The sequence below is a fragment of the Mercenaria mercenaria genome, chromosome 19 (genome assembly GCF_021730395.1).
Source record: "Mercenaria mercenaria strain notata chromosome 19, MADL_Memer_1, whole genome shotgun sequence".
NCBI lineage: Eukaryota > Metazoa > Mollusca > Bivalvia > Venerida > Veneridae > Mercenaria > Mercenaria mercenaria.
Window position 1 is genome coordinate 37,656,841 of NC_069379.1, and position 13,017 is coordinate 37,669,857.

At 36.6% G+C, this 13,017-nt stretch overlaps 1 protein-coding gene across 2 annotated transcripts; it reads right to left on the reverse strand.

The window, feature by feature from the left end:
• Positions 1–3,362: 3,362 nt before the first annotated feature.
• Positions 3,363–10,280, reverse strand: LOC123542111 (uncharacterized). Of its 2 annotated transcripts, XM_045327765.2 has the most exons (6): positions 9,650–10,279; positions 7,929–7,998; positions 7,340–7,366; positions 6,232–6,284; positions 4,442–4,978; positions 3,363–3,910 (listed from the first exon to the last, which is right to left on the reverse strand). In XM_045327765.2, the coding sequence occupies exons 1-6, from the start codon at positions 9,908–9,910 to the stop codon at positions 3,821–3,823; spliced, it is 1,038 nt and encodes a 345-aa protein (XP_045183700.2). In that variant the 5' UTR covers positions 9,911–10,279; the 3' UTR covers positions 3,363–3,820. The 2 variants fall into 2 exon arrangements, with proteins under 2 accessions (XP_045183700.2, XP_045183701.2); XM_045327766.2 differs by lacking the exon at positions 7,340–7,366 and having other exon boundaries at positions 9,650–10,280.
• Positions 10,281–13,017: the final 2,737 nt, after the last annotated feature.

The window sequence follows — 13,017 nt, forward strand, 5'->3', positions numbered from 1 at the left end:
GATATCATACCTATATATATATATATATAGCGTACATAACACGGAAGAAAAAAAACTTTTTAGACGAAAGGCTTTCGCACTGTGTCATCGCAGTAAAGTATAATAGTTATGATATTTTATCTCTTACATCTGTAAAACAACTTGTGTGCTGTTTCAAAATAATGTTCTAAAGCGTGCGAAAAAGTAAAACAGATATATATACTATTAAAAGCCCAAAAGAGTATCAAAGTATTCAAGCAAATCCAAACATGTCCCCCAAAATAGTCTCTTTTTGCAGAAAAAAATAAATTTGGGGGGGGGGGGGGGGGGGGGGGGGGGGGGGGGGGGACATGATGTCCCTCAAAATAAATTACCTAGGGAAAACCCTGTAGTAGTAAGTATATTTCTGAAATTGGGACCAGAACTCTAGCAGCATACCATGTTTGTTCCAACAGTAACATTATCATTATAATTTAATTCAACATATAAAAAAAAATACTGGACAGAAATGATACGAAATTCTATTTTTTTTTCTTCCGTGTCACAGTTTTCAAATAGACCGTAAAGTAGTGAGCCGATAAAGGCATTCGGTAATTTCCGTGTGATTTCGTATTATCGTCTGTTATTTCGGCATTATTCGGTCCTTTATGTAGCTCATACGAGCAGCGAGTTCGGTGTGCCCCGGAAAATGCCGAAGTCACATATGGAGACAAAATGTTTTTGAACGCAATTTTCGATTGTAATTACCGGACCAAGTTCAGTTCAATGTAATATTGCGCGAATAAAAGTAGTTTTGAAATATTTTACTACATTAAGTAAAGAAACCGTATAATACACACATTGCTATTAAGGCAATAGTTTAATAAAGGATGCATTATAATATTTGCATTGCGTGCAATTTATGCGAAGTTTTCAATAGATCAATTCATTAGATTTATCTTCCTGGTGCAAAGTTTATTGCTCTATGGGAAAAAATGTTCTTTAACAAAAATGGTATTCTAAAGATTTCTCCCAGCAGTTGATGTTGAGCACTTAAATTTATTTGTCATGCGAAAAAAAAAGTTTAATAATTGCTTTATCAATTTTTGAACGCCTAACCTCCCGTGAGGATCCGCTTTATGTACCATTTAGAGAACGAAATATTGATATAAATATTGCAATTTCGTGCGAGCATATAGGTCAATACTGTTTTACACTCAAATTTTGCAGTTTGATATAAACAAGTTTATCATTTATAATTGATATGACTTTCTGCAAGGAGCGTCCCTACAATGGTATGTCTTTACGCATATAGCGGCCTTCCGCAACCCAGCTGGATGGCTTCCTCACATGAAGAAGTCAAGAAGGATCGAACCCTTATCGATGAGGAGCAAGTGATTTAAAGTCAGCGGCCGTGACCACTCGGCCACAGTGCCCCCTTTTTATTGCAAAATAATTGCACGTTTGTATTTTTAAAGTCCGTGGCGTAGCCCGCCCGCTTAGCTCAGTAGGTAAGAGCGTTGGTCTACGGATCGCGGGGTCGCGAGTTCGATCCTCGGGCGGGGCGTATGTTCTCCGTGACTATTTGATAAACGACATTGTGTCTGAAATCATTAGTCCTCCACCTCTGATAATTCATGTGGGGAAGTTGGCAGTTACTTGCGGAGAACAGGTTTGTACTGGTACAGAATCCAGGAACACTGGTTAGGTTAACTGCCCGCCGTTATATGACTGAAATACTGTTGAAAAACGGCGTTAAACCCAAAACAAACAAAAACAAAATAAAGTCCGTGGCAATTTCTGCTTGGAAGACATTGGCACGTTGCCAAGACAAGACTATGCAATAGACAGTATAAGGCACATAAATCAACACACAAATGTATCAGTGAGAGAAATTTTATAGATATTTTCTCTATTCAGGACTAAAACTTGATGAGAGTCTATTGAGCTTTTAATATATGTAATTGGATACACTCTTGATGGCATATAAGATTTAAGGTATGCGCGAGTAAAAATATTAGAGGATGCAGGTGTATGGTAAAGGCTGACTTCGGTCCGTATTCATTAACATTCTGAAAGTGCTTCACATTTCCAAACACTCCTACCCTTAATCTAACCCTTGCTCATTTTTGTATTTTGCATATAATTAAAATGTAATGGTTAATGGATTTTGTAAGTAATTCGTCTGCTATAATTTTCCGTTACAGTTCCGTTTCTTGTTGTGGGCCTACTTTGCGATGCATCACTCTATGGGTGTGTTTGGGATGCTCTGTGCTTCCGGGATATATACCCTTACCTTTCTTTTTTTTTTTTTTTTTTTTTTTTTGTTTCACTTCAGAAAGCTTAAATTTCATTTTGCTCTGTCAGTGTCAATTTAGCATAGATTGTAATGAAACTTTGCGTGAGTATTTGATCTGAAGGTACAGACAGGTACTTAAAATTTCATCAGTATAAATTGGCTATAAACAAAGTTATGGCAAACTGAATGCTGTTCTGTAGCCTAAGTCTATCAGACTTTGAACGTTGAGGAGTATGGGCCTTTATTCATCCTACACATGTTGCAAATTTAGTTTTGTTTAGGATACAATGTATATATAAAACCTACGTGTTCCCAAATCAGCCTTAGCAGTTGTGAATTCTGCATTTTTTACTTGTTTTTCAGTGAATTATCGAAACATTAGAGTTAAATATATCTGGTGTTTTCACAGTGAAAAATATCAAATATATTTTTCCACTGGTAAGAAATTATAAAATTGATACATTTAGTAAAAATCATTTTAATAGAAAGAAAATGCGTTTGTTTTACATGTAAAATCAAAATATCATTCACTCATAAACACCATATCTTAAGTTTAATGTAGCAAATGTAAAGCCTACGTCTTCTCAAATCACCATTAGCAACTGAGCATTTTGTATATATACATGTAGCTTTTTTCAGTGAATTGTTGAAACATTAGAGTGAAAAATATCTTGTATTTCCACAGTGAAAAATATCAAACATATTTTTCACTGGTAGGAAGCTATAAGATGGGTACATTAAGGCAAAACATTAATATCAAAAGAAAAAAATGTTTCTTCTACATGCAAGATCGAACTATATTTCACACATGAATATCATGCCGTACATTTTCAGTTGTAGTTATGTCACTCGTGAAAATATTGCATCTGGCGTACACTCATTTAAGATATTTCAATTTAACACTGAAACCAACAAATATCCTCTGTATGATATTATTAATACTTAATACATGCTTCAGAACTGTGTAATCGATCCAATAAATATTTTGAATAGCTGCGATATCTTCTTCAACACTTGTTTTTAAAGTCTTTCAGCGTTACTGAACAATAGCTGTTACATAAAAAAATCCTATTTTTAGGCATTTCTCCCTCTTAACCCCCCCCCCCCCCCCCCCCCCCCCCCCACAACACACACACTGGAAATAAGAGGAATCCTTTCTTTCTTCTTGTTTTATAATGTGCATTACATGGCATTTATTTCATATAATTTATCTATGTCATGCCATATTTCTAGTCTGATCAATTTCACCATTGTTATATGTATCATTATGCATCAATTTGTCATTTGTTTTAAATTTGGCATGTTATGTACACTTGTGCTAAATAAAACTACTACTACTACACACACCAAAGAATTGATTATAAAAGAGTGCATATAAATTTGCCTATCTCAACAAGTAACTCTTCGCCATTACCAAACCGCACTCAGCGCTTCCTGTGTAAATCACCATATGGATGGGATTTTTCTGTATCTTCTGAAAGTTATTCACTATTTATTCAGTGAGGCCTTTTTCAAGATAAACACGAATCCCTTCTTGTACCAAATCATCATCGTGTACCCTTTTCATTCGGTTTGTGTTTCCACGGACTTTTTCTCAATAACTGGCTTTAGGTGATACCGTTTGACGCTTGTTTCACTATCCGAGCTGGAGATCTGAAAGAAAACGTAGTGCAGATACAATAAGCAAATAAATGATATGATCCCCGCATACTACTTTTCATGTGGAAAAGTTTGCAACGTTGAAATTTTCGCGAAAGTAATAAATACGTGAAAACAGCAGCCGGCGTAAATTTCCACGTTAACTAAGACATGTCAATATAGCCAGGTAGATATTAAAGCAAACTTGGCATTGGCACTTCCGTTTCCGGCGATTTTCGCACATTTCTGCTCGTTAAACGTCTGAAATTGGCACTTCGCGAGCTTTGGCCTAAACATAAATCCACTTATACACTATTCTTCTGAATTGTACTACACGTAATTTCAAGAACGTTCTGGCCAAAGACATTTTGAAAGGGCCCTAGTGTAAGCTACAACATTGACAGACTGTCTATCATATATTTGATACTAAATCGGCAAGCCGTTTAATATACTGTCGAATGTCTTAAACTAAATAATAAAAAGAACAGCTGTTTAATATATTTATCCTGTCGAATGTCCAAAACTGAATTAAAAATTCACACTTACTAGTCTGATAGATCGGTTGTCTTCATCAGAAATGTCGGAGTTTTCAACAGCAAACCTTGACAAGTTGTTGAATGCTAATACACTTAACGATTCATTAGATGATTTGAAACGATTCCGCCCTGAATTTTGACTATCGGAAGATGTAGATACATTGCGAGACGGTAAACCAGTGAATGCATCTGACGTCACAAACTCTAGCTTCACATTTTCAGGGGCCAAGGACAATGACAAGTTCAACAACTCTGTCAGCACAGCTGAGAGGTCCATTGTAGGGTCAGCTGGTATTAAATGAACGTACACCTTGCTCATGTTTTGCTTTAAGGCCTGAATTGAATTGCCGTTTGCGTCTGCCGGAAGTGATTTGTTGTTTGTGTCAACCGGATGTGACTTTTCGTTTGTTTCTGCCGGAAGTGATTCGACGTCTACGCATTTGTGTTCCTCTAAGACATCTGTTGACGAACTTGGTGTCATGAGACCAAAGCTAACTTGCCTTTGAGTTTTAGCCTCAGACAATTCCTCATCAAATACTGATAGGCGCTGCAAAGAAATATAAAAATATAGTCATTGAAAAATACACGATGAAGTAAAAATGACAAGACCAATAATGTTATCACTTTGCAAGATTCAACTTCCATCGAAACATATAGACTTCTTTATAGTTCACTACTGGTATGCAGAAGGCCGTTGGTTGTATGAAAAGGGCACCCGCTTGTGACGGAGGCGTGCCCCTAACATTAAAGCGGGGCCTCCGTGGCCGAGTGGTTAAGGTCGCTGACTTCAAATTACTTTCCCCTCATCGATGTGAGTTCGAGTCTCACCCGGGGCGTTGAATTCGTCATGTGAGGAAGCCATGCAGCTGGCTTACGGAATGTTGGTGGTTCTACCCAGGTGCCCGCTGGTGATGAAATAATGCACGGAGGGGCACCTGGGGTCTTCCTCACCATCAAAGCTGGAAAGTTGCCATATGACCTATAATTGTATCGGTGCGGCGTTAAACCCAATAAAATAAATAAATAAATAACATTAAAGTTTGAAAGTTTCCATTTGGTATTACTTAAATTAAATCAAAAGGTTATTTGTTCAACACAATATGTTATGATGCTTCATGAAAAATACGCATTCGTACATTGTAAAAATTAAGAGCGTGGACAAATATTAGCATGACTATAACGAGGGACCAGAAATATACTTTGTCCCTAATAAACTAGTTGTTCATTTTGTTAGATAAACATATTTTCAATGGTACAACTGTATTTTAGTTGTACACGATAAGCAGAAAATGCTATCCATAATTATTTCCTAATATTCTCCTGTTCTCTTGAAGTTTCAGACATCATCCACACATGAATCAGCGGTACACGGCGTATGACCTTTGGCGTACTGGTAAAAGTCAACAATCACGACTCGCCTTGTATTTGACACTAAAATATCTTGAGCTGTGGTCTACCTAAATTTTGTCAACCGGAAGAGCTTACGAAACTGCATCTGATAACATTTACATAGAGTTTCCAAACACTAAGATTTTGAAAAAGACAAACATATTTTTAGCTGCAAATTGTATGTTAGTTTTAAAAGTATTGATTGCTTACAAAACAGAATTGAAACGTGAAATGTTAATATAGACTCAAAATTGGTATTAGCATTTTAAAGAAGGACTTTTAGATAACACGGAAAATATGGAGATAAAACAGTATTATGATACAGCATTCTAACTCTACAGGATCGAATTTTACAGGAATGCGAAATAAAAGAGTATCGGGTTTATCAGTTTAAACAAAAAAAATACTTACATTTGCTGATTGTCGAAATGATATATCTGAGGCCAAACTCCACCTTGAAGATGCTAAAAAAGAAAGACGCTGATCTCGAACAAAGGCATTTGGATTCACGCAGTGGCTTAGTCGTGTCAAGTGAAATTGCCATAAACATGTAGAACTTTTTGTTTTGTTGGGTTATATTTCAGCAGATTCAAATATGTAACAGTGTATATACATTTTATGCTTAATGAGTGTTCATGACAAGGAAATATTTTGACACTTCCCTGTTTTTGCTGGAGATAGCTAAGACGTTCTGTTGACCAATTTACGGACTAGGTAATTGGCAAAACGAAGAAAAATGGCAACTTAAAGGTAGACCTGAAACCGTGGAGCATAATTCATCGTCATTCAAAATGAAATAGACGACAACTTTTGTAACTACGGCTTATGACTATCAATACAAGAACGTGTTCAACCAGTTTCACTTTTGACACATAAAAAGACCAGACATTATTCGTTGATCACATACAAGACTAAAATTGTGAAGTTGTCTGTACCATTATAGAGACGTGTCACCCAGAAGGGTGTAGAGATGAGTAAAAACAGTAAGTTTTCTATGTCATTATGCTTTTTCATGGGCGCTTGTGTCTGAAGATATGCCCGCCCGGTGCCAGGACATTATTAAAATTGTAAAGCCACCCTTTGTCATTTTTTTGCCTTTATATACTTAACAAATAATCAAGGCCTTCGCGTGGTTTATCGTCTGATTTATCACGGTTCAGAGTTCAGATGCGTAGGAATTGAACCACGAGGGCGTATCCCGAGTGGTTAAATACTAAAGCATCTGAACGATGAACCGTGGTAAATCAGACGATAAATCACAAGAAGGCCTTGATTGTTTTCATTCTGACATGCTCATTGATATATTTAAATAAATATTATGCTGGACTTTATTTACGCGAAGAGCAATGTATCAGACGTCATGCGGCAATTTGATGTCATAATTGACGTCATAATGCTCTCGCGCGTCAACCGTTGTTTATCGCAGGATATATAGAGCCTGATTTTCTTCTTTGTTTAACTGGAAATCAAATCGAGCCATGTTAGAATGATAATTTTAAAACTGTATTGTTTGATTTACCTTGATCAGATGCTACTCCACTGTCTCCTGTAATTGAGAACAAAATACCTTCATACTTCTGTAAATTGGATCAAATTACTGTCTTTACTAATTTGATTTGCCGAACTCAATGTCTGGTCAGGCAACTGATATATAATATTTTCAAGTATATGGGATTCAGTCCCACTAAGGCATCACAGTATCCTGTCAGGAATACTCGAGTCGTGTACTTCACAATCACAGTATCCTGTTAGGGATACTCGAGTCGTGTACTTCACAATCACAGTATCCTGTTAGGAATACTCGAGTCGTGTACTTCACAATCACAGTATCACTTAGGAATACTCGAGTCGTGTACTTTCACAATCACAGTATCCTGTTAGGAATACTCGAGTCGTGTACTTCACAATCACAGTATCATGTTAGGAATACTCGAGTCGTGTACTTTAAAATCACAGTATCCTGTTAGGAATACTCGAGTCGTGTACTTCACAATCACAGTATTACGTTAGGAGTCGTCGTATACTTCACAGTATAATGTATTGGAGGACGACAATATCATATAGAGAATGCAAGAACTTGTAATGAAAATGGAAAAAATAATACTTACGATTTTTAGTCATGGAATTGCCTTTTATGTTCAGCTGTGGCAAACTTGTATTACGTTTGATTAGCTTTTTCTGAAAGTAAAGACATTCTCTTCTTGATATTCATACTTACAATATGTAATTTTTTTATGAAATTGAGAGGCAATTAATTCAAGGTTTTTGTTATAATGCAATATAACGTTTCAGTATCGTATATCTTTCTTTTCAGAAAATCGTGTGTATTTAAGATACTATGTTCAAGCTTATCTAATGAAGTCCCACTGACAGAAATATACGATAACTGTTATCGTAGAAAAAATAGTGAAGTGGTGGGGTTTTTTTGCAATTGATCGTTCCAAAGTGCTGGCACACTGTTGACTTTATTTGTTTGTTTATCCTTGTGTATTTCCTTTGTCTGCCTTGTCCTTGTATGTCCGCTGTGTGTGTATTTGCGTTCGTGCGTGCGTTCGTGCGTGTGTTAGTCATTTGTGCGTCCAGGGGCTCTGAGTTCCAGTTTCATATTCGGAAAGTGGCTTTTCCTGTTTTTATTGTCGTTGTTGCTTTTTGTTGTTGTTGTTTTTTGCTTTTGTTGTTTTAATGGTGTTACTTTAAGCTTCTGTCTGAGTCATACGAAGGAAGCCTACATTCATTTACCTTTGCTTACTTGATTATGTCAATATGAAATCAACACACGAATTGACGTTTTTTCATGACAGAACTTTAAAATGCTTATGCCGGATCAAGGGTATATCCCATAGGCTGGCTTTGAGTTTTAACTTTCGGTGGTCATTAACCCTTACCGTGCTGGAAACGACTGATGCTGCCTTTGCGACAAGTGAAGATCTGTACTGTTCACCAATCAGTCAGTACATTTTTGGTAAATACACTTTTTAACAGTTAATGGAACTGTCCAAATTGAAAGATGGGCAAGTTCATTATATAAATTTAGCAGGGTAATGGTTAAGGCCCAACTACATTTATACTGAAGAGCCTAACGCGGGAACCACAGATTATTGGTGTCGAATTTCGGAGTCAGTTTCTACTTCACCAACATCGATATAACTGGAACGCATGATTGAACAATGAAATGTGGCTATTTTTGTTAATTGCAACTACTACCCCAAATACAATTAAACTTTGATAACTTGGATGAACAATGCTAAAATGATACCAGCGTAACCCGTTTGGATTTATTTATAGAATATCGCGGGTTCATATAAAGCCATTTATCATTGAGATTTTCCGCTTAATCGCGATTAAATCAACACCCAGTGCAAATAACCGTACGTTAGTTAAACATTCAGTGATTTTTTTTTCTTTGTTTCTAAGTGTGACATATTAAATAGAGGATATAACACGGGTGTCTTTTCATGCTGAATTTATTTAACGAGTTGAATAAAATGATAAACTGCAAAACTCTGTCGAGCAATTTATCAATTTTATTCAACATGTTTAATAAATTCAATGGTGGAAAGACACAAATGATATATTCTTTTTATCACAAGAAAGCTTTTCCTGCAGTAACGTCAAAGTTCGCCAAACGTCTCTTATAATTAAACGACGTCAAAGTCAGAGCTTTATTACACTTTCAGAATTGTCAAATTCATGTAACGGCTTAATTACGACGTCGTTACGACTTTAAAATGATTGAAAAAATAAATAGTCTTATTGTAAAGGTTGTTTTTCCTGCCGTATTTTTGACCTTGTTTTTTTTCTCAAATATATATACTAGTAATTTACATACCTCTATCAAGCCTTTTGTAAATTTCCCCATAGAAAGCGCAATGTCTTCGCAAAGCGTCACCGCGTTTTCCAGCATTCTTCTTATATTATCAAACCTAATATGTCCGCATTCATTCAGCTCAATATTCTTTATCATCCCGCTTATCACATCGAACCTTGTGTCCAAATCCATCTGACATTTGGTTAGAAATTTGACCAGATCGTCCACCTCATAGATCGTGTTAAAGGTGACAGGGGTCTCCACGGGGCCCGTCAGTGCCATTGTTTCACTTAGATTTTAGAGCAAACAAAAATTAATTTTAAATTCGAAAGTACACTTTGAAATGAAATAAATCCAATAGAAACTGAAAGTATACAGGAAAACTGTTCAAGTTATTAATCAGCTTCTAAAGTGTTGTGAAGAGAAAAGAGTTATACATAACTTCCGCGTTTTTTGTACACTATGTATGTATACATGAAAGACACAAAGAAATTAAATTATCAAATTAAAATCTGGAGTGCTACAAAATACCCGAAACTTATATAGAACACCCACTTAAATACATGTCGCGTACTGGTATGTTTACACACACGCGTTTTAAACTGCCATACCTCCATATGTATAACAAGCGATTTTATTTATTTTTTAAATAGTTTTTTTAACTAATTAAGTTATTTCATTTGTGAGTATATGTAGTTATAAATAATATGTGAATAAAGTGAATCAGAAAGAACTTTGTTTATCTATTGGGTTTAAAGTCACAACGACATGGTTTAGGTCATATTTCGATACTTCCACTTTTTAATGGCGAGAGAAAGACCCAGGTGCCCTTTCAGGAATTATTTGAAGCATAAGCGCGTGCCTTGGTAGAACCACTAAAACCTGCTGTAACCCAGGTGAATGACTTCCTCAGATGATGACGAATTTAACACCCGAGGCGAGCTTCCGAACCAACATCGTCGGCAAGGGGTCAGGTCAGCGATCTTAACCCTGGAGGCTCTTGAATAAGATTCCGTTTGGTTCGATTACTCTATCCCTTTGTACATAATTTTATCAATGTTATCTCAGCATTGAAACATTTAAGAAATTCTATCTTTAGGAAAAATCTAGCTGAACGCAACCTGAATTCTCTCGCAACCTTGGAATTCTACATTTATAAATAGATATTATCTGACCAAATATCTTTTTAATGTGATTGGACAAGTTTTTGAGAAAGGAAAAGCAATCGATAACGCCAGTCGAAACCCTTCCTCTTTCTACATTCTATCTGCGATGCCAGTTGTCTTTTGTTTATCCACTACTAAGTATATTTAAATGTTCATTTCAATATTCAGTGGTTTACGTATCATTATCGGCATGACCTTAGGTGCACTTAAACTCAGCATTCATTTCATTTATTACTTTTTGTTCTATTTTCAAATCGTATGAAGATCCAGGTGCTTCTGCTCCGTATATCGGAGGAAGATCCTGGTGCTTCTGCTCCGTATATCGGAGGAAGATCCAGGTGCTTCTGCTCTGTCTATTGGAAGAAGAGACAGGTGCCCTTCTGCACGGGTGGAACCGCAGATTTTCCCTTAAGCTTTGTTGTTCTGTCAACCTCCCCGAGACCTGGTGCGATTTATCTAAAGGTCAGCGCGCTCGATTGGCAATTTTCCGCGCAGTAGTCTCCCCTTACGGTAAAGAGACCTCTGTCACCACAAATATTTTATCAAGATTTTGATAAAATCGTTTTTTCTTATCATTTGATGTTAGGACTTTTAAAACATTTTTTGTGTGTGTGTGTGGGGGGGGGGGGGTATTTTTCAGAAATTTTAAGCTAATGTACCTGATATAATGGGGAAAAAAACATTGAAAATGGTAATGATTGAAACGGTCATACTGTGGTATTTTGTGACGGCAGCGTTTAATATAGGGCGGGAGTTCGTATACATTTGTTATGACGTCATTCGCAACAACTCGTGTTCCTTTGCATAGCTCGCCTATATGGCACGCAACGGTTCAGTGTTAATACTGTCTGACTGCGAAACCAGGGATCGTGAGTTCGAGCCCTCTCACATCAAACTAAAATTACTAACACTTAGATAAGAGTCCCATGTATGTGTGCTTTACATTTGGCACGCTAAAGAACCAGGAAAGCTTCATAAATTTGAGCGTCTGCTGTGTCTTGCACTCACCTATAACTAAAGTTAACTAACAGTATTGTGAAGGAGTTGCCCACATCAGATTCTGCCGGGTGGTGACTATGAATAAGCTTACAAACTAATAGAATAAAAATTCTCAACACACATGTTCCTGGGTCCAACGGTAACGGGTCTCATGTCGCTCTATATCAGCCGCGCAATGAGAAAACCAACATAGTGGCTTTGCGACCAGCACGGATCCAGACCAGCCTGCGCATCCGCGCAGTCTGGTCAGGATCCATGCTATTCGCTTTCAAAGCATATTGCAATTAGAGAAACCGTTAGCGAACAGCATGGATCCTGACCAGACTGAGCGGATCCATGCTGGTCGCAAAGCCACTATGTTGGTTTTCTCATGGCGCAGCTCATATATTTTTGGTATTGCTTCTTGTATATTTCAATCTTATTATAAAATATAATATACTATTTAATCAAATTGAATGATCTATATTTTAAATACAGCAACGAAATTCTATCTCAATAGAAAAGAGAAAAATTGAGCTGTGTTTTCGTGTCTGCGTTTACTGCGGGAAATGTTCTTCGTTAGAAAATTACCACACTCGATATTTTCACTTAAACAGTACATTTAAGTATTTTTGGTAAAAATTTACTGACTTACAAACTTCTTATAGCAGGCTTTATCTTTGATGAATTTCATACATCTATTGTCTATTTATGTAGGGATAACGCATGTTTTTTCGTGTTATTCTGCAAATGTTATAACACGAAATGAACATGCGCTAACGCTACTCTTGCATAAAACGCGTAGAAACTGCTGATAAATGGATAAAATGTCTCTCAACGTCATTAATTTTCCACCAAATGCGCGGGAATGTCTAAGTTGTTTTTAACGTTGACGTCATTTCGTTTTGAATTATCCATTTTGGGGCCGAATGACGTTTACGCTTTGCCACGGAACGCGCATATATAAAAAGGTGTTATAACAGCACGCGAGCGCGAGAATCTCTCTGTTAACACACGTTTTCTCTCCTGTTAAAACATCCCCGAAAAGTGATAAGAACAGCAGTTTTATGATAGAATCAACGTTTAACGTCTAATACTTAAGACTTTAAAGAGCTAATTCTACTCTTTGCTCCATAAATTTATAGTTATAACAAACTGTAATGAAACTTTTTTTATGAATGTGTACTCAATAATTGAATGATTGCCGTTCTTATGTCTTAAGTACGTATGCTAGAATTTGGTGCG

What these genes read in the sequence shown, in the direction of transcription:
- LOC123542111 (XM_045327765.2), bottom strand. Translation starts at nt 9,910, where the DNA reads ATGGCACTGACGGGCCCCGTGGAGACCCCTGTCACCTTTAACACGATC. An exon ending in TTACAAAAGGCTTGATAGAG is followed by an intron (nt 7,999 to 9,649) that starts GTATGTAAATTA and finishes CTTTACTTTCAG; the next exon opens with AAAAAGCTAATCAAACGTAA. An exon ending in TGGAGTAGCATCTGATCAAG is followed by an intron (nt 6,285 to 7,339) that starts GTAAATCAAACA and finishes TTTCTTTTTTAG; the next exon opens with CATCTTCAAGGTGGAGTTTG.